Genomic DNA, 26178 nt, shown 5'->3' with positions numbered 1-26178 from the left:
TTTTTTTTTTTTTTTCTTTTCCAAAAACTACTAAAGAAATATTTTGAAAAACTTCCGTACCAAATGTCTGGAATTTATTAGCCAATTTAAATTGCAATATTTGAACACAAATTGCAGTAACATACACAAGAAATACAAACTTGTTAATCATTAATTAACCATCTAGTATAAGGGGATAATCCTTAGTTCACTACATTTCTTACAGTTTTAACGTTAACAGTAGAAAACATACAGGAGGGTATTTCTCTCAACGCAAACTTTCTCCTGGAGTTCGAGAAATTAACACAGATTAATGTTATACTAAGTCTGATGCAGGTCGGACTTTCAGTAGCAAAATTTGTGGTGTGTTCCCCACCTCTACAACATTGACGTCTTTTTAGATTACTTACAGTGGCTGCTGCTGGCAGAAAAAAACTTCTAATATCCCTCGTCTTCGAAGGGAGCGAAGGAGGCGGTATGTTGTATTTCTGTCGGGCTGTGAATGCGTGTGTGTGTGTGTGTTTGTGTTAAGTCATCAGCCAATCAATTGAGGGGGGAAAATGGACTGGCACTTTCAGCAAGTGAAAAGAGGTGAAGGGAAGTCTGAACGTAATGAAAGTACTGTAATTCACTTAATAATGGTCGGGTCAATTGAATCCTTACAACATATGGGAAGACAATGTAAATGACCTATATAACTGAAGTCATTCAAATGAATGCAAATAAGGTTGCTTAAAGGTTGGTGGGGACAATTTGAGCATCCTGAAAAGTTGGTAGTTTGATGTACCTACGATACCTATGCAAAGCTATGCCCTTGCTCTGTAGAGGTAATGCCCATCTTACTTCGTGTTTTGGACAATGCCACTGTTTTCGAAGTAGAAATCGAATACAATCGGTTACGAACTGACTGAAGGTCTCAGGTCACGAACGATTTGACTCCCAAAGTGCCCACAGTACAGTACTTCGAACGCCCTGATTGATAGCAAGAGTTCCTACAGCACCCAAACGCAACACGGGGAGGCGAACGCAAAAACAGTGAGCGGCATCAAGCTGCCACCCAGCAAGCCAACATCGTCGCTCGCCTTGCCCGGACGCAAAGGTGTAGTAAACCGCGTTTACAAGACCCAAGAAATCAGGCACGACCGTCCACGAATAAGTTGTATCTTCTTGTTTAGGGTTTAGTGACAGTGAATCTTGTATACCGGGAGACGCGCATTGCTAAAATTAGCCTAGCCCTCTCCCGAGTGTTTCTCTATGGGTCCGTGTTAGCATTGGTTAGCTCGCCGGCTAGCAGCTCCTGTCATCGCAATCACCGCCCAGCAGTTTAATTGGGATGCCAATTTAGCGCTCGTCCAGTTGGTGATTTATGCGTTTCCCCCTGTTTTTTGGGAGGGGTTAGGGGACATTTGACAGCTCCGTGTCCAAGGGGGGTTGTTATGATGCAGACGCCGGGGAGGATAGCAACCGCACCAGACGCCTTGGACTTTACTGTGGAGAACGTAGAAAAGGTGAGTTTATGGTCTCGTCGTTTGTTGTTGTTCACACAACAATACAGAAGCAAACGTGGTAGTCTTACCTATTGTACATTGTGACTCCGTGCAACAGATTGTCAAGCAATATAAATGCGTGCAAATTTGCAAATAGTAATTGATTTACCTGTAGACCAGCGTCATTGCATCTTTTGAAGACGATTCTAGTGACGTACTTGTCCTTTTTTTGTGTGTGCCGAACGGTGCTCAAAATTGCAGGTGGACCTTTTCATTAATCCAAGTTTCCCAGATATGCGTAACTTTCTTGATCTTAAAACTATATGAAAGTGATGTTGTTGCTGTAAGGTTTTCGAAACATATGAACAGACGGCACATCATGATTCAAATTTTGCTATAAACTCATTGGCAGCCGTGGACGGCAACAGATGATGGAATTTAGAGGCTGGCCTTTAATGATCACGATCATGATAATGTTTCGGTGCCATTGACGGCAGCAGACGTCCAACCCATTTGAATTGGGAGAGGTGGCAGCGAATTTTCGCCATTTACTATAATCCAAAATTAATTTGGAAATTTCCGAACAAAGGAAAAATAAAACAGATACTTCATAATTTGTTCAAATAACTACAGGTAGTCGCCGGTTTACGAACAAGTTCCGGTCCTACACTGGTGACGTAACCCAAATTTCCACGTAAGTCAAAATGAACACTTTAGAAAAATAACTATCCAAAAAGTCCAAAAGCATTGTTTTTTTTTTTTTTTAATGATAAAGGATACACTGCCCACTGGTGGCAGCGTTCGGTGTGGCTGGACTGTCGCCTTGTCTTTGACAGGGTAGGAGACTCGTCTGATATTTATATAGGACAGCTACCCTTTCGTTTGGCCCACATAAAACTGTTTTTTCAGCTAGTATATGTTTGTGTATGCATTTGTAATTACGTTTAGAGCTGAAGTTTGTGGAGTCATATGTGAGCGATTTACTAGGAAAATTGTAAACACGTTAACATTCTTAGCATTTAAGCTAGCAGACTTTTGCTAGGCAAATTTGGCTAATTTAAACTATTAAATATACATTTTGATCAGACGAGCTGGATATTTGAACACCAAATGTTTTTTCTGTCAGGTGTTTTATTCTTAAAATTTGTGTTGTTTTGAACATACAGTAAGTGTACATATTTGTGCTATAGCTTTACAAATTGTCAAAAGTGAGGGAAGGAAAAAGCTTCAAAAACCACAATTGTTTGCTGTCTGTCAAGCTGAACAACTTCACGTTTCGTGAGGACAAAACACGTCGAATTAATAAAGTTAAAAATAAGATACTGTGTGGTACAATAAGGTACTGTTTACGCAGCTTTAAAAAAAAAAAAAGAAAGAAAGAAACGAACAGAGACGATTGCGGACGAGACCGGTGTCGTAAAGTCTAAATCACATAAGTTGAGTACATCTTAACCCGGGGACTGCCTGTACATGTGAATAAATAAATCTGTTAAATAATAAATCATGTGTTGAACGTGACAAAATATGGTTAATTTATTGGCTGCCGTGGACGGCGACAGACGATGGAGTGTATGGGGCTAGCATTGAATGATTAAGTTTTAGTGCCATTGACAGCAGCAGAAGTGCAATCCATTTGAATTGGGAGAGGCTGGCAGGGAATTTTCATCAGTTACTATATCCAAAACTAATTTGGAAATTTCTAAACAAAAGAAAATTAAAACAGATACTAGAGCTGAAACGAATACTCGAGCTACTCGAGTAACTCGAGTTTAAAAACTGAGTAATTTTATTCACCTCGAGTAATCGTTTAATTTTCACAGCTGTAAGCATCAGGTTTTGCACGGACTACTTTTAATGCGGGACAAAGCGCTGATGTCACGTGCGTAGAGGAAGAACCAATTTAAAAAAAAAAAGTACTGCAACCGACAGCCGCTACAAACGACATCGACGTTGCTAAAAACTAGCCCGCATTATGCTACGGTGGTAGTAGGTAGCGTCTGATGCGTCTTATAGAGATCACATGTATGTTGAACTAGATGCGAAATGACAGAGTCAGCGGCGTTAGTAAACAGCCGCCATCTTAAAGCAGTAGACATCTAAGCGCTAATAAATAAGTTTAATGTGACTGTCACTCGCTCACGTAACGTTAGCCCTGCGGAGGGCTAGGTTTCTATTAATTATGACCACTGTTGATGCGTGGCTAACGTGTCTTACATACAGGTTTTATTTAATCTGTGAAAACATAGCGCTATAGAGTGATGAGGGTGTAAAATAAAAACTTAATAATGCTAACTGTCAACTTTAGCTCTGTAGTCATTGCTGGATAAAACACCAGGTAGCATTGGTCCCTAACGTGCTCCAATACAGCAGGTATCATACATTTATTTTGAACACTACAAAAACTAAAAATCCTATCAGGACTTACAGTTTAGACTTATTTAAAACTTAGATATAGATAGATAGATATAATTTTTTTCATAAGATCTAAAAGTTTTTTGAGTGAAAGCAGTGAATTAGTCTTTTTTTTAAATTCTAGTTACATCTGAGATGCAATTGTTGGCTGTTTTCAATAATGTACATCGAAAATTATTAGATGAAATTTCTTGTTTTCTTATGTATATTTGTCATTGCTCTTCACCTAAAAATGTTTTATCCGATTACTTGATTAACCGATAGAATTTTCAGTCGATTACTTGATTACTAAAATATTCAATAGCTGCAGCCCTAACAGATACTTCATAACTTGTTGTTAAAATAAATACGTGTGAATAAACAAATCACAGCCTTTTACAGGTAAGAGGAATTTGTAATTGATTAAAAAAATTAAATGTGTGTTGAACGTGACAAAATATTGGCCAGGTAACATCACAAGAGACCTGACTTGCAGGTCCCAAAATGTATATATGAATTGGAAGAAGTATTAAAACCATATTATACAGATTGTGATGATATGGCTTTGAAGAATTAACATACTTAACTTTTACATTTCAGTGGGACGTTTGTCAATTATAAAACCTGTAAATGTCTTGCATTTTTAATGTGTGCAAACGGCAAATAACATGTTCTATGCCATCATTAGTGATGATTGACTCCAGTAAAGAACGTAAACGCAGTAGTCTTCAAAACAGTCGATTCCAACAAAACTACTTTTTATCAAGTAACTATTTCCACAGCTAACTCCAACGGTATGCACACTGCAAAAATGTGTTTTTTTTTTTCAACATAAATGCACAATCATTTAGTAAAAAAAAAATATAAGCCCACATCAAAACAAAAATAAAGTTGGCCCACAATATATATAAAACATTTTATTTGAAAAATATTTAATAGTGTAAATATAAAATCAACTTCCACACTTAAAGTGACACATTTAAGTTAGATTTTTTTTAATGAAATACGCAGGTCCAGTGACAAGCCCATTGCAGGTTGCTACGGCAGATGAGATGGAGCCCCACAAGAAGGGTTTTCGACTGCGGTGTAATTTCAAATGGTAGATTCGTGTCGTTTCCGTGGAGTTTATTGGCCCGGGCCCCAAGTAACTGCCTGTCAGATATCCCCGCCTCTAGCTAAGCTTGGATACACACATACCTTAAATATATGATACAAACATCACCTGTGACATAATTTTAGGCATTTTTTTAGAAAGAATTAGAAAAAAAAGTTCTTGCCACAGTGGCTCATAATTTGTGTATGGTTAATTGACTAGTGAGTAGTCAAACGAGCAGTCTTCAATTCTCCATCATGGTTCATAGACATGGTGGCTGCTGTCAGGTAGTCCTCAAGGCCCACGTGCCTATGACATTTTGACATTCCACCAGGTTCCATTGACAACATGATTAGATCTCATAAATAATTGGCCATCACGTGTACAACCCTTTGATACTGGCTGAAATGAGGTCTGGTATGTGCAGAGACCTTTCAATTTTAAAGCAACAGTCATTTCGGTTCATCCACCACTTTGTACGACATTGATTTAGGGTGATGAACTGTGTGTAGTGTTGTGTTGCTGCCATAAATCTCCCTGCAAGGTAGCCACTGATGCTGCTGAAGGGTTAGTTGGGGGAGGATCGAGACAGGAAGGTGTGTGTGTAACCAGAGTTAATGTGCAGAAATGGAGGGGTGCAGATTGGACGGATGGGGGAAGGGAAAGTCTTGGAGGATGGCGATGTCATAAATGGTACAATGACAAGGCTGCTATTGTATTCTTCATTTTAATATCTTTTTAAGACCTTTGCTGTCATTTTTCTAGTCCAGATTTTGCACAATTAATGTATCTTGGAGGTTTATTTATAACTTATTCACGTTCAAATAGCAAAAAGACCTGATGCATATCTTTTAAATGCCTGTTTTCACCCTCATAATTGGCCCTCATGTCATTAAGTTTTTTACATCCCTGCTGCGAACATAAAAAAAAAAAAAAAATCTGCGAGTAATGGATGTCCCCGAAAAAGGGTTTTAATTGGTTATAAATTCTACAAGATGGTAGAAAAGCACCACTTAGTTCCAAATGAAATCTCTCCATTCACTTGTACGTAGTTCCTTAACACTGAGATGCTAGAAGATTGTGGAAAAGCTTGATTTTTGTCATAAGTGACACTTTTCAACTCACGTCATCATTTTTCCATGGTATCAAAGTAGTACTTAAAAAAAAGAAATCTTATTTCAAGCAAATGCTTGCGTTTTTCCGTGCGTAATTAAGAATTAAATGTTAAATTTATTAAATGTTAAACTGCAGTGTAGCGTGTCACAATGGGATAGTGGTTATGTGCTCATTTTTTGTGAACATGGCACTGGAGCCGATGGCTCCTGGCTCGGGGACTGCCAAAATGGCTTTTGTTCTTTCTTCAGTCAACAGACAACGTTCCACATTGTTGATGTTTGCCAGTTGCACTTGTAATGCAGTCCAGCTTTAATCAAAATAAATGAGTTATTTGATGAAATAAGTAAAGTCATCTGACAAAGTAGTCCAAAAAATGGCATAAAATATCAAAATGCAAAATAATTTTTCATACTTTTCATTATAGTAATTTCACTTATTTCACATTTTAACTTTCAAAAGTCTTAAATAGCATTATTATGTGAATTAGAATCATATTTTTGAGACGATTCGACTAGAGACAACAATTTGGCAAAGCGCAGATGATGAGAAATTAGTCTTTTAATCTGCCATTTAGCCACGCCTACCCTTATAGGGCTCTAGCGTCCCCAACAGGAGGATGACGTCGGCAGGGTCATGGTTTCATCTGATTTAAAATTCTGCTAATAAGCTGAAGAACGAGGAAAATGCGACGAAGAGAGCCGCAAAATGTCATTGTTTCAGTCTCTCTACTCCAATATTTTTACAGGATATTCTTTTATCGAAGTATTTTGCTTCAATTGCTAAATAAATGGTATGGTCATAAGAGATAACAGTCTTGTGCTAAATGGAATATGAAATAATAAAAATGCATTTATTCAGAACGATATGGCAAAATTACTCCATAATGGTCAAAACTGTCGACTTCACCTTTACTTTTAGCCATTATTTTATGCCAATGTACTTAGTCCGGCTTTTGTCATTTCCCTGCCCCGGCTTTGGAGAATGTAAACAAACCAAGAGGCATGACAGCTAGCCGACATGCTAACCCGAACCGAGTGACGTCTCGGTCTTATTTTCTCCTTTCGAAGCGAAAAATCACACAAAACTAGCCCGGATCATGTCACATGGCGATTGTCTTCGCTGATCAGCAACCCCCCCGGCGGCGAGCAAGTTACAGCTCGTTCCCCTGCTGCGGACAGGAGAGCTCGTCGGGTAAGCAGCTGGAGAGTACCGCGGGACAAACTGCCCGACGTTGGAGGAGGGCGTAGCTGCCACATGGTTGACACGAATATGGCGTAAAATAATGCTTTACTACCCGGCGAAGACGTAAACAGTGAGAGAGCTGCGTGCAGTTGTTGTGCAGCTAACGTGGCTGGATGTGTCTGATGAGAACTTTTCTACATGCCTCTCCATGATCAAACGTAAGTAAATAGTCCTTTATTTAAAGAAAGTTTGTAGTGTTTACGTTGTAATTGCTGTATTCGCGGCCATTTTAACACAAAGTCGCAATTTCTGATGGGGTTGAAAATTTGACATAATACTGGGCACACAAAGAGGGCAACAAGCCGATTATAGAGAGGGGTGTGCAAACATGCCGCCGGTCGTCGGCCGAGTGGCATTCTCTGCAGACAATCAGCCACAAAATGCAAGCCACATCCGCATTATAACGTGTGCCATGATCCCAGTATTTGACATAATACAGAACATGATGTTTACTCACTTCCTCGTAAGTCCAATGGTCCCAGATTTGTCGCACACTTGTTTTGGCCGATCGCTGGGTGAATGGGAACTTTATGAAGCCCAAAAAGGCTCACACCGTCACATTCGCATTCGTCCTAAACCCGAGACTGGAGCCAGAAATCACTCAGTTTTATGGTGCGGGATTCAAAAATTGAATACATAAAATGATCGCTTCCACACACATCCAAGCAGTCCATTTCATTCAGGAGCATAAGCACCGCATGAAATATGAAATAAACATGCTTTTTGGTGTCATACGCACTTTAATGCAACACTGATTTGGATCTGTGGTAAATAAATCTAAAATATTACCAATTTTTGGCATATTGTATGTGTTGTAATGGCCGCCCACATACTTTTTGTCTTCTTTTGATCTCTGCTATTATTCATCATACCTCTACCTTTAATTCTCTCGGTAATCATTGTAGTCATATGAAAATAATATGAAAAAGGTCTTGGCGGCTTTACGCCGCCTGTAAAGCGGGTAATTTTTTTCCATCTCATTGCAAATCATTGATCCTTTGCGGCTGCCTCTTTTCGTTAGTTTAAATCCGCTGGCACATTTTAGTGTGACTTTGGCAAATGTGAGAGCAGATGGCGAGGCTGTGACCGAGGGGACATTTTCTCACTTGCGTCACTCCTCCGCCTCTTGACGGCGAGTCTGACGAAAGCCCGCTGTACTCAGGTGAAGCTGGATGGGGGAGATGGCAGGCTCCTACCATCTGCAGCTAAGAGTAGCCGAATTGATGCATCGCATTGAGGATCAATTTTTTCTAGGGCTGTCAAACGATTAAAATTTTAATCGAGTTAATCACAGCTTAAAAATTAATTAATCGTAATTAATCGCAATTCAAACCATCTCTATAATATGCCATATTTTTCCGTATATTATTGTTGGAATGGAAATATAAGACATAAGACGGATATATACTATTCAACATACTGTACATAAATACTGTATTTTTTTATTATAACAATAAATCCACAAGATGGCATTAACATTATTAACATTCATTCTGTTAAAGGGATCCACAAGAAAGACTTGTAGTTCTTAAAAGATAAATGTTAGTTCATGTTATACTAATTTTATATTAAAACCCCTCTTAATGTTTTCGTTTTCATAAAATTTATAAAATTTTCAATCAAAAAATAAACTACACTAAATACACCACAAGGTGTCAGTGGCGAGTTTTAAATTAAATTAGAAATCAAACCAAATAGTTTGTTTTGTCCCTCGATTGACGCCATAGTTTCCTGTTTTACTGCGGGTTCATTGTACCTTACGTTCATTTGAGTGCTGACTTCACAACGTACTTGACCTCTGTTAGTTTGTGTAATGTGAATAAATATTGCCATCCAGTGTATTTGTTGAACTAAACGAAATGTTTAAATAGAGTTAGACCGAAGTCTCCGTAGGTTTTATGTGTATGTTGCATAGCTATTTTGATTGGGAATGCCAGTTCTCTTTGCACTGTTAAGTTTAACTGTGTGAGAATAGGGCCTTTTTATTACAGATTGAAGCACTTTTCTTTTCGTGAACATTTTTTTGAGAAATATTATTTTTGTTGTGCTTTCACAAAATGATACTTATGTTTGTTGTGAAGGAGTTTTCGAAGCTTATGCCAATAAACGGCGCGGCACCTTTAAGTGCACGTGGCGCCAGTGTTGATCACTCACATGATGCAGGAGTGAGTTAGACTTACGGCCTGCCGAGAGCCGTAAGCTGTGTTAATGTTGAAGCTGAATGTGCCAATAAAGAAACAATGTGCCAGTACGTCGCGTCTGGTATACCGATGTTAAGAAAAAGCACAAAACAACACACCTTCCTCTGCCTCTTAGCTCTCAAGTGCGCCATTGTAATCTGTTTGAGGCAATGCATGAGCGGGTCTTTCCGAGCATGCGTTAAATGCGTTCAATATTTTAACGTGATTAATTAAAAAAATTAAGTACCGCCCGTTAACTCGTTAAATTTGACAGCCCTAATTTTTTCACAATTTTTACACTTTCATGAATATCTTGCCATTAACAAGTAGTAAGTTCTTTGTTACAGTGAAGCTTAATAGCTCAGGTTGGATTTGGCATTGTTTTCATTTTTCAACACGGGGTTGATTGTAACTTATTTCAGTTGAGTTTTCTTTAAAAATGATGACAATCTTCTGAATTAAATTTCAACGTTTTTAATGATTGATTCCTTCGTTCATCCTCTGCACCGCTTTTTCTCACGAGGGTCACGCGGTTGCCGGAGCCTATCCCAGCTAACTATAGACCCTACTCACCAACGTCACAGAATGACGTGTCGCTGTATCCGGCCACCATATTGTCCGTCTCTGTTTAGCCCTATTCTCAATGGTTTCAATTAGTCGTTCAGTTTATAGAGCAATTCATGGAAGGACGCTGTAAACTCATTGGATGCGTTGCATAAAAGGCGTTATGTGGAAAAGCTTCAGTCTATCCATTCGCCAGATCCATATTTGATGCCTAAATCGATATTTTTCGACCCGCTGTCTTCGCCCTCTCTGCCTGACATCTGCTACCCTGATATCTACAACTATCTTGTCCACACAAAATCAGCCTATTCTCACGAAAGTTTGAAAAACTTTAAGAGCAGCACTCTAAGCAACATTACCCTGTGTGATTTCTAAAATGGCGACAATAAAAAAAAAAAAAAAAAAGTTGACTGCGATGGCCAACGCTTCAAGGATAGGTGGTTATTGGACTATTTCTTCAATAAAACACGCAACAACTGTGTCTGCCTCATTTGCAAAGATACAGTCGCTGTTTTCAAAGAGTTCGATGTGACGCAATATTACTAAACAAGACACGCTGACATGTACGACAACATTACAGGGAAGATACGCAGCGAGAAATTATAGCAACTTGAAGCTAGTTTATTTTTTCACAGCAGCAGTATTTCGCAAGAGTCCGAGTGTCGAAAGAGAAAGCCACAAAGACGAGACTGTTGAAATTATGAATAAAAAAAAAATAAAGCAAATGTGACACACAGAAGGGCTTGCTAAAATTTGTTTAAATATATTGTTCTATGTAAATCAGCCAAGGTAGCCCCCCGCATTTTTACCACACCAAATCTGACCCCCTTCGCAAAAGGTTTGGACACACCTGTTTAACTGATGATCCGTAGACGAGGCCAGCTTCTTTCACTTGGTACCAGCTAAATAGTATTCAAAATATAATGATGGTGGAAGAAATAAGCATCTTGAATTTGAAACTGTATGTTGTCGGCGATTAGCCTCGCAATGATCTTAATTGTGGTTGTCAGCCCAAAACTCTCTAAATATATATTAAATGCATCTTACCAGATATATAATGACTACTACGTAATCCGTGGAAGATTTTATTGAAAATGGTAATATCTGGGTGTTAGTTTTGATGTTCGTATGACATCGAACCCGATTAGCAACAAACCCGGTTCTCCCCTATATTGTTGCTTTTGTGAATGTGCCTTAAAAACTAAGTTCCTCATCCTTGGAGGATTTTGAAGAACACATCTAACAGGCGTGTGTGTTCTTAAGACACTTGGGAACTGTTTTAGAGGTCTTGAGGGGTTTTAAAGTAAGGTGAAACCTGTGAGCTCCACTAATGATCCACTGCTGCTGTATTGCTGTCTTCAACTTTAATACCGCAATTAGCGGAAAGGGGAATTAGAGCGGAGCTGACGCAGAAAAAAAACATCCTAATGCACATTTGTTTGTTTGAATGAAGGAAGATTGCCAGAGCTGGTTTATACTTTATCTCCTTTAGTCTCCTTTTATGCATAAAGAAAGCATGGCATAACGACCAAATGGGTAATGAACTTATAAAATGTCTTCCACCCAGACTGAATATTAATATTGTATTAGGTGGAGCAAGGAAATAATGAGTGGAGTTGAATTAATGTGTTCCAGTGTAGAACCTTTGCCAAGAAACCTTTTAGTTCTGCGGGCAGTATTTGAAGCAGCATTGTTTTTATGTAATGTGTTGTACACGTTATAGTGCCCCCAGGTGATCAATGTATGCACACCAGAAGGAGCAGCACAATTGAGCAAAAATGATTTCACTTTTTTAAATTGTTTGTCTGTTTGTTATGATTGCAATGTGACAGAATCTGCCTACTTAAATCAAAATTCAGAGTTCAAGCAACTACGTTTTCTGGGAACGACATTCAGGTTCAAAATTAATAAGTAAGCACTCGCGGGCACTGTTATTGCATAGCTGAACCTGTCAGTCATGCTGCAGCTGATGGATTGCTCTGTTCTGTAAAAACACCCTTTTTTATTGCAGAATTGTGCCCACATGCTTTCAGATGCCATCATTCTTCTCTACTGTGTTCTCTAACCCTCGGAACCACTAAACAGCTGCACTCAAGCGCTGCGTTTTTTTAGGTCAATGCTTTTGCTAATGGCGTAAAAAGTGTCCTGGGGCTTTTTTAGAATGATATCAAACAGTGTTGCCTGCATACTCAAATTTTCCTTTAAAATGGTACTGGGGTTCAGAACAAATTAAAAGAGACCTGTAATGCTGGAAGCACATTTACACTGCTGGCCAAAAGTATTGGCACCCCTGCAATTCTGTCAGATAATGCTCAATTTCTCTCAGAAAATGATTCCAATTACAAATGCTTTGGTAGTAATATCTTCATTTATTTTGCTTGCAATGAAAAAAACACAAAAGAGAATAGAAAAAAATTAAATTATTATCATTTTACACAAAACTCCAAAAATGGGTCGGACAAAAGTACTGGCACACTTTGAAAAATAGTGATGCTTCTCTAATTTGTGTAATTAATAGCATCTGTTACTTACCTGTGGCACATAACAGGTGGTGGCAATAACTAAATCACACTTGCAGCCAGTTAAAAGGGATTAAAGCGGACTCAACCTCTGTCCTGTGTCCTTGTGTGTACCACATTGAGCATGGAGAAAAGAAAGAAGACCAAAGAACTGTCTGAGGACTTGAGAAGGAAAATTGTTAGGAAGCATGGGCAAACTCAACCTACAAGTCAACCTCCAAAGATCTGAATGTTCCTGTGTCTACCGTGTGCAGTGTCATCAATAAGTGTAAAACCCATGGTACTGTGGCTAACCTCCCTAGATGTGGACAGAAAAGAAAAATTGACAAGGGATTTCAAGAAAAGATTGTGCGGATGGTGGATAAAGAACCTCGACTAACATCCAAACAAGTTCAAGCTGTCCCGCAGTCCGAGGGTACAACGGTGTCAACCCGTACTGTCCGTCGGCGTTTGAATGAAAAGGGACTCTATGGTAGGATACCCAGGAAGACATCACTTCTGACCCAGAGACATAAAAAAGCCAGGCTGGAGTTTGCCTAAACTTACCTCAGAAAGCCAAAAAAACGTTTTGGAAGAAAGTTCTCTGGTCAGATGAGATAAAAGTAGAGCTTTCTGGGAAAAGGCTTCAACTCAACATAGAGTTTACAGGGGGGGAAAACGAGGCCTTCGGGGAAAGAAAAAAAAAAAAAAAAGAACATTGTCCCCACAGTCAAACATGGCAGAGGTTCCCTGATGTTTTGGGGTTGCTTTGCTGCCTCTGGCACTGGATTGCTTGACCATGTGCATGGCATTATGAAGTCTGAAGACTACCAACAAATTTTGCAGCATAATGTAGTGCCCAGTGTGAGAAAGCTGGGTCTTTGTCTGGCCCATTTTTTGAGTTTTGTGTAAAATGATAATGATTTAATTTTCTTTTCCATTCTCTTTTTTGTTTTTTTATATTGCAAGCAAAATAAATAAAGATATTATTACCAAAGCATTTGTAATTGCAATCATTTTCTGGGAGAAATTGATAATATCTGACAGAATTACAGGGGTGCCGATACTTTTGGCCAGCAGTGTAACTATTCTGTTGATCTCTATAAGTCGCCGGCATGGATCAATCAAGATACATTAAAGGGAAAGACAACGCCTTCATTATTACAATTAGAATGACTAAAAACAGAAATACACTCTGCTTATGTGCACTAATAACACTAAACTCTAAAGTCTTTGGTTTTACTTTTTGTTTAGTATGGTATCGTATTTAAACTTTTTGAACCACGATGGCTGGCATTGAATTATCATGTTTTAGTGTCATTGACGGTACTAGATGTCCAATTATTTTTAATGGGAGAGGTTGGCAGCGATTGTTCACTTCCATGTCTAGCATTGTCAGTAGCAGCCAATGAATTGCACTATAAGGCGATAATACGTTAGTAATTTTGGACCAATTTAAAGAAATTTGATAATTTCTCATAGGACACTAACATAGTTTTATTTCAAGTTATTTATTTTTTCTCCATAAATCTTTTGCCATCAGAGTGATATTGATTGAGTTGTATTATTATCTGTCTTTGTTGGCAGGCCTTGCACCAGCTGTACTATGATCCCAACATTGACAACAAGAATCTGGCCCAGAAGTGGCTCATGCAGGCCCAAGTTTCTCCTCAGGCTTGGCAGTTCTGCTGGGCTTTGCTCAGCCCTGACAAGGTAAAATACTGACACATTGTCCCTTACGCAATTGTACAACTAAACAGCGTGCATCATGTCAATGCCACAGGTGCCTGAGATTCAGTATTTTGGTGCTAGCGCGCTCCACACCAAGATCTCCCGCTACTGGTCGGACATCCCCAGCGACCAGTACGAGTCGCTGAAGAGCCAGTTGTTCACGCAAATCGCCTGCTTCTCATCTGGTGCCAAGATGGTGCTGACGCGGCTCTGTGTGGCATTAGCCTCGTTGGCGCTCAACACCATGCCTGAAGCATGGCCCGGTGCTGTGGCCGAGATGGTACGAGTGTTTCAAGAGGAAGGTGGAGGAATCGATGGGCGAGCTCGCTGTCTAGCGCTTTTGGAGCTGCTCACCGTTCTTCCCGAGGAGTTCCAGACCAGTCGCTTGCCGCAATACAGAAAGGGACAGGTATGTTTGTCTGGTTGACTTCCATCAATGCATTTTCTATAGGTCACAATGATTTCTGATGAATCCTATCCACAAACTACCTTTAATCCCATCAGGTCAGGGGTGCCCTGGGCCGAGAGTGGGGTTCAGTGTCCCCGCTACTGCAGCAATTGCTACGACGGACAGACAGCCCTGCAGCAGTGAAGGCCCGAGTGCTGCGCTGTCTGTCATCATGGGTGCTGCTGGACGTGCCGCTCAGCGAGAGCGAAGGTCTGGTGCATGATTGCTTTGTCGCCTTACCGGACCCCGAGCTTTTTGACACAGCTGTGGAAGCGCTGGTCAATGCCATTTCACAGCCTGACTCCCAAAGGTGCGTGCTGAATTTATTCAACACTCAGTGTTGTCATGCTTGTACTTGTACTGGTTTTAAAGAGAATCAAAGTTGATTTAGTGGGTCCCAGATTGAATTTTGCAAATTGAAGGCCATCACTTGTTAATTTCCATCCATTATCAATTGATTAATCCGTAGTCACGGGGCAGCAGCTTTAGCGGGGACACTTGTTAATTTGTCTCGCTTTAAATTGCTTTATGTGCTAACATTAAGCTCAGAACAAGGTTAAGATAAGTGAGTGCTAGATTTAAGTCATGTAATGTCCTTGAATGTAGGCACGATAGCCACAGTAGCCAATTGCGCAAACAGTCAAACACACGCATGCAAAATGGGGAAAACAAGATGATAGTAGTTGCTTTAGGCCACTACGTACAGTACGTTTCAGATGTTCACGTCCAGACATATTAGCAATTTCCAACGCTTGACATCACTTACTAGGACCCGCATTTTAAGTCCACATCAGACAAACTGATTCTTCACTGAGTATGGTAATTTCACTGTATAATATAAACTACCGTAATTTTCTTAAGATCAGTCAAAAAATGCCAAAACTAGTGACTAGTTACTAGTGACCACACTAAGCCACACGGTTGCTAACTTAGCCACAACTGGATTCATTACCTTATTACTATTCATCCTTCACACAGCCGCTGGAAACAGACCATGGCCCATTCTACATTAAGTAATAATGTTCATACATGATTGTATGTATGTATGTATGTATGTATGTATGTATGTATGTATGTATGTATGTATGTATGTTAGGGCTGGGTGATATGACCTTAAGTACTTATCATGGTAAATTGAGCATATTTACCTCACTTAGCCACAACTGGATTCATTACCTTAATTCATCCTTCACACAGCCGCTGGAAACAGACCTTGACCCACTAATAATGTACATACATGATTGTATGTATGTATGTTAGGGCTGGATGATATGACCTCAAGTACTTATCATGGTAAATTGAGCATACTCACCTCGATAACGATAAATGACGATAAATTCACCCAAGCGGACTGTTATCTAATTTGATAATCTGAATAAATGCATGAAATACAAATCAACCATTTCTCGTTGATTTATTTACTGGCTTTCAGTTTAACATATTTAAGAATTGTACATTCAGTGTAAACGTTAAGTATATAAAAATATAAATATTTTTTGTAAACAATAAGCATTCAAGTATAAACATTTGAACAATGTACAACATTCTCAATATTGGTATGGCCACTGTGCAAAAATGTCATTGTAACACATGACTTACAGCAAGAGGGGCTTGAACAGTGAACACTTCAAACAGAGGACCAAGTATCAAACTTATTGTTATTGTTACTATTAGGGCTGCAGCTATCGATTATTTTTATAGTCGATTAATCGATGAACTATTTAGTTTGAATAATCGAGTAATCGGATGCGGAACATAAAAAATTAAAATACCTGAGCTGAGCATCAAATGGTATAAAAAGAAAAAAAAAATGAGGATCTATGTTAACAAAACGATAGTTGGCTAACTTACATAGCAAAATTCAGCAAGCTTAAATGCTATAAAATGCTAACATTTTTTTGCAATGCTCTTAACAAATGGTTCAGACACACATTCCCACAAAAATGGCTAAATTTACCAATAAACTAAATTACAAATGCATTATAAAAACATGAGCTTAAACAAAAACTTAGCTTATGTTGGTCTTAACAGGGAGCAGCTGGATTCAGCCTTGTGAAATGACGTAGACTAGAGGGCCGTGTATCCACCCAAATCAATAAAACTAAAAGTAAACACTTTCAAAACAAACCATTACAACGCCACTTTAATTAAACGAATACTCGAAGCAGCAAAATTTAATTCAAATCTTTGTTTCTAATCGAATACTCGAGTTAATCGATTAATTGTTGCAGCACTAGTTACTATTGTTAATGGCTGCTGTGACATAATGACTCAACACAGAAGTGTTTACTTCAAGTTCTCACTGAGAAAGGTTAGCATGTTAAACATTTCCAGTTTGTATTTTTCCTGAGCATTTTCTGAAAAGAACCCCAACACACACACTCCAAACTACACTGCTCTAACTCTTATGCCATTGAAGCATTTAAGATTCTATGATGAGAAAAAGTGTAATTTATGTTCTGGAGCATACATTATTTATCTCATTGCATTCTCTGTCACCAATTAATATACATATATTGGCGGAAAACACTCAGGTGACTCAAAGTTCCACTGTGAGACGCCCAATTTCTCCAGATTTCAAAATTGTCCTATATGCATGTGTAATACATCATTGCCATTGGAAATCTTAAAATCTCAATTTTTGGGGGGGAAGAAAATTTTTTAACAGGAGGGCATTTAAAAAAAAAAAATTAAACAGCAGAATCCTAACTGGGGTACCTGGAGGTGAGAGCATGGGATAGCATAATTAAAGACGCCATGATTTTAACGAGATATTATCACGTACTTACCTCTTTTCGATCCAAAAACTCCATGTAGTATGCATCACCAAGTGTCAAGGCACAGCTGTGAATGGCCCCAGCCAGATTTTTGGGGGATTTTATAGGTGAAACATGGGGATATAACAAGGGTTGCAATGCAGAAATCGCAGACATCAAGGAGTGGTCGTGATTGTCTTTTTCATATATTGTATTTACCTTCATAAGTGTTTTTTTTTTTTCAATTTTTCATTGTTTGGATCAATTATTTATCAGCTAAAATATTGGGGGAAATGCGACAGTAACAAAAAAATACATTTAAGCGATAGTTATGAGGTACATATTTACTTATTTACAGACACTATTTTTTTTCATTGTGACATAATTTGTTTAAAAGTTTAAACTATGCGAGTCAATAATTTTTAATTTTTTTTTTTTTTTTAAACTAAATATTATGCATTATTTAATGATTCTCAGCTAAAAATGACAGACATTTCGAATAATAAATATAATTACTTCTTTTTATGGCTGGGTTAAAACAAAAGTGGTTGTGCCACATCTGTAAACAGGGGTCTCCAGGGTAAAACGTACACATTAAAAATAGTTCAGGGGCTTAATGCGCCATGAAGCTGCAATGGCAGCATATGGACATATTGTTCTATCAAACACAGTAGTTGTCTTGGGTTAAAATACAGCAGTTATTTTAAAGAGGGATGCAAAAGCAGAAACTGCTTTTTCAGCTTTGTCTGTTTTTCGCCACATATATATATATACAACAATCCAGTGCTATTTCATCGTAACTAGTACATTGAGCTGCCCTGAACAAAGACCCTGCTGTCTTAATTAACCACAGAAACTCTCTCAAATTGTGACGTCAAAATTCAGATGGGACGTTTTCAATTTCACACTTGTTGGGCAGGAAGGCACTCTGGACAACCATTTATAGCAACCATTCATTGTGTATACAAGCCTTTAAAAGGTCCGTTTTCCCATAATATGTCCCCTTTAAAGCATGATCCCAATAATGTTGTTCAAACTCTTAAATTTTCCAAATGAGTTTCCACTGTAACAGCATGAAAGCTTGTGACAGGCATGTTGGAAACATTTGCCTCGAAGCAATATGAGTATTTGGACTCCATTAAGAGCAGACCGGGTGGGTACGCAGTGGCGGGAGGGAGGTGATCATGTGATGCAGGGGCATGTTGACGGCTAGAAGAGGGGAGCAGAGGCGAAGGGGTGGAGGAAGAGAGCGGCAGGTCTTGGTTGGCTGGCGTCGCTATGGTTACAGAGCCGGGCCGAGATGTCATCGCGACCGGTCGATTCAGATGTGGCGAGTGCTCATTTACCCCTCCTTCCCGAAAGCGGGAAAGCAAGAGGGAGGATGGAGGTTAAGGAAAAGGATTGTGGTCTGTACCTCTGCTTTACAGCTAATCTGGATTGAGAAATGGACTAGTCCTTAATTAACTCTGAATGTGGATAATCATGTTTCAATGCCATCAACGGCAATAGACGTCCAATCCATTTGAACTACGAGGAGCTGGCAGTGAATAACCGCTGCCAACCCTCCCAGTTCAAATGGATTGGATGTCCTTTGCAGTCATTGGCAGCCATTGTGTTATTGTGATGATGAGTAATGTTATATTGACTTTTTAAAAAATTTTCAATTAAAAAAATATATATAAATTTGAAGAAATATTCAACTTTTTTTCCTTTTTTTGTTTTAAATTTGAATTGTTTTAAATAAACACATAAAGAAGGATGATGGGTTCCCCCCCCCCATTTTGTTATTTTTAAAAAAAATTTAAATTATGCTTTTAAAAAAATATAGGAAAACATTTACTATTATGTGTTTCAACAAACGATTTCGAACATGTTTTTATATCAACATGTCGAAACGATTTAATCTCAAAATAATTGTCAATTAAGTTGATAAAAATACAAAAAGAAGTTGTGGCAGCCTTGTAATTTTATATTAGGTCTTCTTTTTGGCGTTTTTTTTTTTTTTAAATCATTAAAACTAAAGAATATTTACATTTTTTTCATTTTCTAAATTTATAATACTTTTTAAATAAACTACTGTTTTTTCCCCTTTCTGTTTGTTTATTCATTTCTTTTTCAAAATAAAAGGTTATTTATTATTAAGTACTTAAAGATTATTTATTACCGGTATTAAGGCCGCAAAAATGAGCCTTTGGACAACTTTTAAATCAACAATGTCTCTAAATGATTAAAACAGTTGTCAATTAATTTGATAATCGATAAGTTGTCAATTCATCGTTGCAGACTTATTTTATAGTAAGCATTACATAAACTATTTTTGCATCCTACGAAAATCCATAGAGTAACGTTTGTTCTCCAGTCTTCTTCCTTTCCCTCCCTTCGTTGGGTTCTCTCCCTCTTGTTTAAACTCATCACAATCAACTCATCGGAGGGCACGCGATTGGTCCAGCCGCATTCTGTTGCCAGGCAACCCTTTTCCCTCCGTCTCCGGGGTAATTGCAATGGGGATCACAACAGGGAGTTGTCAGAAAGTGTTGGACTTAAGGGATGGCGGGGAGATTGAGACAGACTTTCTTAAAATGTGCTCTAATTTGCTTAAATTATTCGCTGCCATTGACAGAATTGGACATCCAATCTATTCATACTGGGAAAGTTGGTAGTGAACAATCCAATGGATTGGGTTTCTATAAAAGATGCATAATTTTTCTTCGTTAAAGGACATGACCCGCATCTGTACAGTGCTGGTTAAAAATGAATGATCCAGTTAAGTGCCACTCTTAGTCTCTCATTAGGTTTTGAGTGCAGACAGTCCGTCAACAAGATGCTCAACTTGGTAAAATGGGCGTCCGTGTTCAGACGTGTCTCGAGAGAACTGCATCTTCTGGAAATGAAAATTCAGCGCTGAAACATGATTAGGAAACGCTTTCAATCACTTAAGGGCTTGGCGAATATATCAGTGCTAACATGCTAACCAATTAGGAGTATTTTAGTCACAGTGACCACAATGCTAGCCTCATACCTGATTATATATAATTAAATGCTGCTGTTTTACCCCAAATAATGTGAGTTACTTAACCTTGCTGTTTCATTGTTGTCATGAAATATTAATCAAGCAACAGCCAGGCCTATTATTGACATTCTCCTAAGGATGAAACACTGCCTCGTATGCCACAAAACTCCTTAGGGGTTCTCAAAAAGAAACGCGTGCACTTTTTTGCGGTTTCTTGCACATACATATTGTCTGTGACATTTCCACACACATCTTTAAATGTCACACTGTCGCATGATGCCATTAAAGACGACATTAGTTCGTGCGACGTCATGAGACAATCAGAGGGTAAATTAACTTTGTGTGACTTTGGGAAAGGTGAGAATGGTTTTGTTTCAGAGCCATTGCTGGGGATAGACGTCCGATCCATGTTGACAGGGAGGGCTGGAGGAGTTCATTCACCCCCCATGGAAGGAAATTAGATAATCAGACAGACCAAATCAGCCCTAGACGCAACCAAATGCTAATTTTCATAGTCACCGACTGACACTAAATTCATTAACCATAGCTATCATAACATGGCTCCACCTGGAAGGTTTTCACTTTCACCAATGGACAAGTTAGTTGAAATTAGTGAGAGGGGGAAAATAAATAATACTTACCGGTAATTTGGGTCCATTTAGAAAATTGCATGAATAAACACTATGGGTTTACTTGTACTGTGTAGCCATTTTGTTTTGGAGCAGTCATTTTTCATTTATTACCTCCACCTGGAGTGGAAATATTTCATTTTCACCAGCGGACATGAAATTGACTAGTTTTTCAGGAAAAGAATTAATGCTTAATTTGGGCCAAGTTAGAAGCATCATTTTGGACAAATTCCTGCACTTTGTTAAACCCTTGTGGGGGATTTCCCCCAAGTGAACACTGAATGGAAGCATTTATCCAATGCAAGCTGTTAACTTTATTGTTTGCCTTTGTGTGTGTATGTGTGTCATACAGGTACGTGAACACGTTGCTGAAGCTGGTCCCTCATGTGCTGGCTCTCCAGGAACAGCTCCGAGAGGCCGTCCAGAGCGGCGACATGGAGACTTGCCATGGTATCTGCCGCATTGCTGTCACGTTGGGAGAGAACCATTCTAGGTATACACTTGAATTTTATTTAAGTATTCATGTACCTAGAGCTCATTAAATACCAGTGGACCAAAATACATTACACCATTTTGCTCTTGGATGCTTGTAAAGTATACCAAATGTTAATATTGAAGCCTACAGGACCCAAAATGTGATATACATATAATATATGGATCCCAGGTCTTCATGTTTTTTTTTTCCCCATTACCGAATTTGCAAGGAAACTTGAATTTTCAATAATTAAAAATAACAAGAGCTGATGTTGGTTAAAAGCTGTAGTAGACAAGAAAACAGCGGCACAAAAAAAATGAAAATACTGGAAGGTAGTGAAATCAACTGGGTTCCCACGTAGTCTTAAAAAGTCTTAAGTCTTGAATTTATTATTCTTGATAAAGTGTATTTATAAGGCATTGAATTTTATCTTGTGTATATTATATTGTATAAATTTCAAATGGCGTGAAATTGTGTCGTAGAAATGTCCAAGCGGCAAAGAAACATTATTTCATTTTTTAAGGTCTTTAAAAGTTTCACTTGTTGAAATCTGTCGGAACCCTGACTCAAACAAGGTCAGAAAATTGAATCACATATTTTTTGTTAAATATTAAAAATCAGTAACAGAATCAAAAAAGTTTCCACTTTCTCACTCCTCAGGATTCTGCTGGAACAGGTGGATCACTGGCAGAGCTTCCTGGCTTTAGTCAACATGATCATGTTTTGCACGGGCATCCCCGGCCACTATCCGGTCAACGAGACCACCAGCTCACTCACGCTCACCTTTTGGTACACGCTACAAGTAAGTGCGGCTTAACATAGACTGTTCGCTCAGTGATCTTTCTGTGATCCAGACTTAAGGAATGCTTGGCTTTCATGATTATTCCAGGATGAAATCATGTCATTTGAGACAAATAAGCAGGCAGTGTACCTGCAAGTTTACAGGCCAGTCTATTTTCAACTAGTGGATGTTTTGCTACACAAAGCCCAGTTCCCTTCAGATCAAGAGTATGGATCCTGGTCCTCAGATGAGAAAGAGCAGTTCCGAATTTACAGGTCTGTGTCCCTTCTGAGGGAGATTTTCAGTCTATTTTTTTCGTTTGTTTATTAGAAGATACTAAATGTAAAAGGTCTCGCCTTCAGGGTGGACATATCTGACACGCTTATGTACGTCTATGAGATGCTGGGTGCTGAGCTGCTGAGTAATCTGTATGACAAATTAGGACGACTCTTGACGAATACGGAGCAGCCCACGTCGTGGCAGGTGGGTGGGATGTTGTGTTGCTCAGATAATTTTGCCAAATGTTTCACGGTAGAAATGTGAAATGTGGCTGAACCTACAAAATGTTTTTTTCTCCATTTCAGTATTTTATTATTATCTGAATTGGGGCTAGGCGATTTAACTTCCAAATTGCAGATCGAAAATTTTCTTTGCTTGATCTCTGTAATCACTCGTAACATATTTAATTGACCAAACATGGTGGACATGCAAATTGACTGCAATTTGGCAGATTTTTAAGTTTCGCAAAAAGAGTCCAATGTCGTTGGTTTTCAAACAGTTTATTATCTGGTTGAGGTAAACTAACACTAAACAGTAAACGCAGAAAACTACACATATATTAAAATATAAAATACATTTAATTTTTCGGACACTTGCTGGCCTAATGCTAACATAGAATCGGAGACACATTTCACTCGCTAGCGAAAATTAGCATCGATTTACTTTATTTAACTGTCTCAACAATACTTCATGTGAATAATTTTTAACCAATCTCTTGGTTGCCCAAAATTGCTGTTTAAGATAGGGATGTCCCGATCCGAACACACCATTTTTCAGAGGATCCAAATCTGGTAAAAGGATCGGGTTTTTAATTTTAAATATATATTTATGTTTTTCTGCTTCATGTTCATACAGCGCCACAGCCTCTCAAGCAATGCAGCCAAACTGTCCAGCTAGCGTTTGGTACTTAAAGTTAACAATGATTGAGAGATTTGTAGCTTTGATCTTGCCAGAGCAGCTTGGTAAGTCTACGATCAAAGGCCCAAATATTTCAATCGTTGTTAAACTCGCATAAGTGTGCTCTGGCAACTCATTGTGTCAGTGTGAGGCTGTTCTCAGCAGCGTGAGCGTCAAAGCATGAGGGGATTTGAGAGGACTCACTCAATGAAGCATTTAATAAAGACAAGCATTTTCTACGTTGTTTGAAAATAATTCAAATTATGAACGCGACACGGTGGGATAGTAACATGCTTGGAACTTTTGTTTTAAAAAAAAAAAAAAAACGGTGTAGGATCGGGAGTCTGTATTGGCAGATTCACAAAATCAGGTCACTCTGGCACGGGTGCAAAAATATTCGATTGGGACATCCCTAGTTTAAACCAAAATGGCTAATCGCTGTTAAATTATGTAGCATAAATAGCCTTTTTCATGCATCCTCTTATGATCAATATCCTCCCCTAATTTAATGTTGAGCGAAGTAACAAGCAATAAAAGCAATTTAAAAAACTAACTCTACCTCACTAAATGTTCTTCTTCCAGCATATAGAGGCTTTGCTCTATGGCTTTCAGTCCATAGCAGAGACGATAGACGTCAATTACTCGGATGTCATTCCGGGCCTCATAGGCCTGATTCCCAGAATCAGCATCAACAATGTTCAGCTGGCTGACACGGTGATGTTCACCATTGGTGAGAACATTACTTTCATGTTCGATATTAGTATGTGTATAATCTGCTTTAAAGTGAATCATTCTACCAGGTGCTTTGGCTGAGTGGTTAGCAGACCACCCGGTGATGTTGAGCAGCGTCCTGCCACTTGTTCTGCAGGCTCTAGGCAACCCTGAGCTTTCCATCTCGTCTGTTTCCACACTGAAAAAGATCTGCCGCGAGTGCAAAAGTGACCTACCGCCTTACGCCAATAACATAGTAGCCGTATCTCAAGTATGTTTGTGTTATTTTTCATGACCTCCGAAATATTTACTCTGCTTTGTGGTAATAATGTTTTGCTTCTGGTTTTTGCAGGAAGTTCTAATAAAGCAGATCCACAAGGTCAGTTGTAGAATTGCTGTTTTTTATGTTCAATTCATGGTTTGTTGGAGATGAACCGTTAATTATGAGATTGACAAACGTTAATATTTAAAAAAGGTAAAAAATGAAGTACAAGCGTTTAATGGCGGTTTTTTTTCTTTTAATTTAAACTGCAAACCTCATTTTCTGTTGTGGTTGTGTGACTGTAATGGTATCTTTTATTTCCTAGACGAGTCAGTGCATGTGGCTGATGCAGGCGCTGGGATTTCTGCTGTCTGCTTTGCCTGTGGAGGACATCCTGAGGAACCTTCATTCCCTTATCACGCCTTACATCCAGCAATTAGAGAAGCTAGCAGAAGAGACAGTGAGTGGACCAAACCCACATACACCCACACACACAATTGCTTTCAGCTTAATGTGAGTACTCCACTGGTCATCTCGACTATTTAAGGTTCCAAAGTTGGTAGTGCATCTCAGAGCACAAACCACGTGGTCTGCCCAGGCTAACTAAATATCTTGATACGCAAAGGCTGTGGTCACTTATTATATCAACTTAGCGGTACTTAAAGGGAACCGCGGACAGAAAGACTTGTAATACTTAAAAGATAAATGTTAGTATGAGTTATAATAAAGGGAAACGCAACTGAAAAGAAAGTGCAGCTGGCTTGACCACGAAATTAGAAAACGCGACTCACTTCAGACAGCAAGCCGACAAAAAAAACATAGCGATTGTGTAAAAGGGTTTATTGAACACACAAAAAAACATGCGATCACAAAAAGGGAGACACAAAAAGGGTCCGTGACAGTAGGTCGGGATCAATTAAAAAACGTGAGAGAAAACCACGGTTAAAGGCAGACAATCGGGAAAAAAAGGGGCAATCATGCAACTAACAACGAAGGGATATACAAACTCAAATAGCAGAAAGTCAATATCTTGGCAAGCCGCCTAGGATTGGTTTAAAGACACTGCTGATGAGCTGGAATTGGATGCAGGTACGACGTTGGGAACTTATCCCATAGCTCTGTGACAAAACAATCTGACCAGCAGCAGATTGTGACAAAATCATGCCAGTCGTCATACGAGCTTCACTTGCTAGCTAGCACAGCTCTTCTCCTAGTTCAGCCAACCCGCGTCATCACCCCCAGCTTGCATTGCGCGCGTCAAACATGGCACCCTCCATAGGTCAAAACATGTACTAAATATGATATATTCCCTTAAAAAATACTTTAATATTTATCATATTTATTCCTTCAGAAAGCTGTTATGACTACTTACCCATATACAGTAAATACATTATCGCCTCATATTATTACATATACACAACAAATGGAATGACGCCTGTTTTTTAATTCAGAAGCTAGTAAAATAATTTTTTCTAACAATTATTCAATGTATTTTAAAAGACGCATTAGTATTAAAAAAAATCTTGCAAAATCTCATGGTTTTTTAAAGTGACAACAAGCTGCAATTTTGGTATTTTAGCAAGATGCTGTACATAAAGTTGATGAAATTTATTTGAGTTCACGGGCCACACAAGTGATGTAGCATTATT

At 38.7% G+C, this 26178-nt stretch overlaps 1 protein-coding gene across 4 annotated transcripts in view; it reads left to right on the top strand.

Annotated features, from left to right (window-relative positions):
- Positions 1 to 980: 980 nt before the first annotated feature.
- LOC130919063 (importin-13) overlaps positions 981 to 26178 on the top strand; it is a 49757-nt gene continuing 24559 nt past the window's right edge. For 2 of the 4 annotated variants that reach the window (XR_009063881.1, XM_057841460.1), the window contains exons 1-12: positions 982 to 1487; positions 14138 to 14263; positions 14334 to 14690; positions 14786 to 15039; positions 21477 to 21617; positions 22260 to 22401; positions 22489 to 22655; positions 22743 to 22863; positions 24139 to 24286; positions 24357 to 24538; positions 24620 to 24646; positions 24855 to 24989. Coding sequence is in view for 3 of the 4 variants with exons in the window: in XM_057841460.1 (XP_057697443.1) it covers positions 1416 to 1487; positions 14138 to 14263; positions 14334 to 14690; positions 14786 to 15039; positions 21477 to 21617; positions 22260 to 22401; positions 22489 to 22655; positions 22743 to 22863; positions 24139 to 24286; positions 24357 to 24538; positions 24620 to 24646; positions 24855 to 24989 (1872 nt within the window). In the remaining variant the exon portion in view is untranslated. Of the gene's footprint in view, positions 1488 to 14137; positions 14264 to 14333; positions 14691 to 14785; positions 15040 to 21476; positions 21618 to 22259; positions 22402 to 22488; positions 22656 to 22742; positions 22864 to 24138; positions 24287 to 24356; positions 24539 to 24619; positions 24647 to 24854; positions 24990 to 26178 lie in introns of all 4 variants that reach the window. The other 2 variants (XM_057841461.1, XM_057841462.1) reach the window with 2 other exon arrangements.

The sequence above is a fragment of the Corythoichthys intestinalis genome, chromosome 7 (genome assembly GCF_030265065.1).
Source record: "Corythoichthys intestinalis isolate RoL2023-P3 chromosome 7, ASM3026506v1, whole genome shotgun sequence".
Taxonomy (NCBI): Eukaryota; Metazoa; Chordata; class Actinopteri; order Syngnathiformes; family Syngnathidae; genus Corythoichthys; species Corythoichthys intestinalis.
Note: the sequence above shows the minus strand (reverse complement) of the source record. Positions and strands in the feature narration are given on the sequence as shown.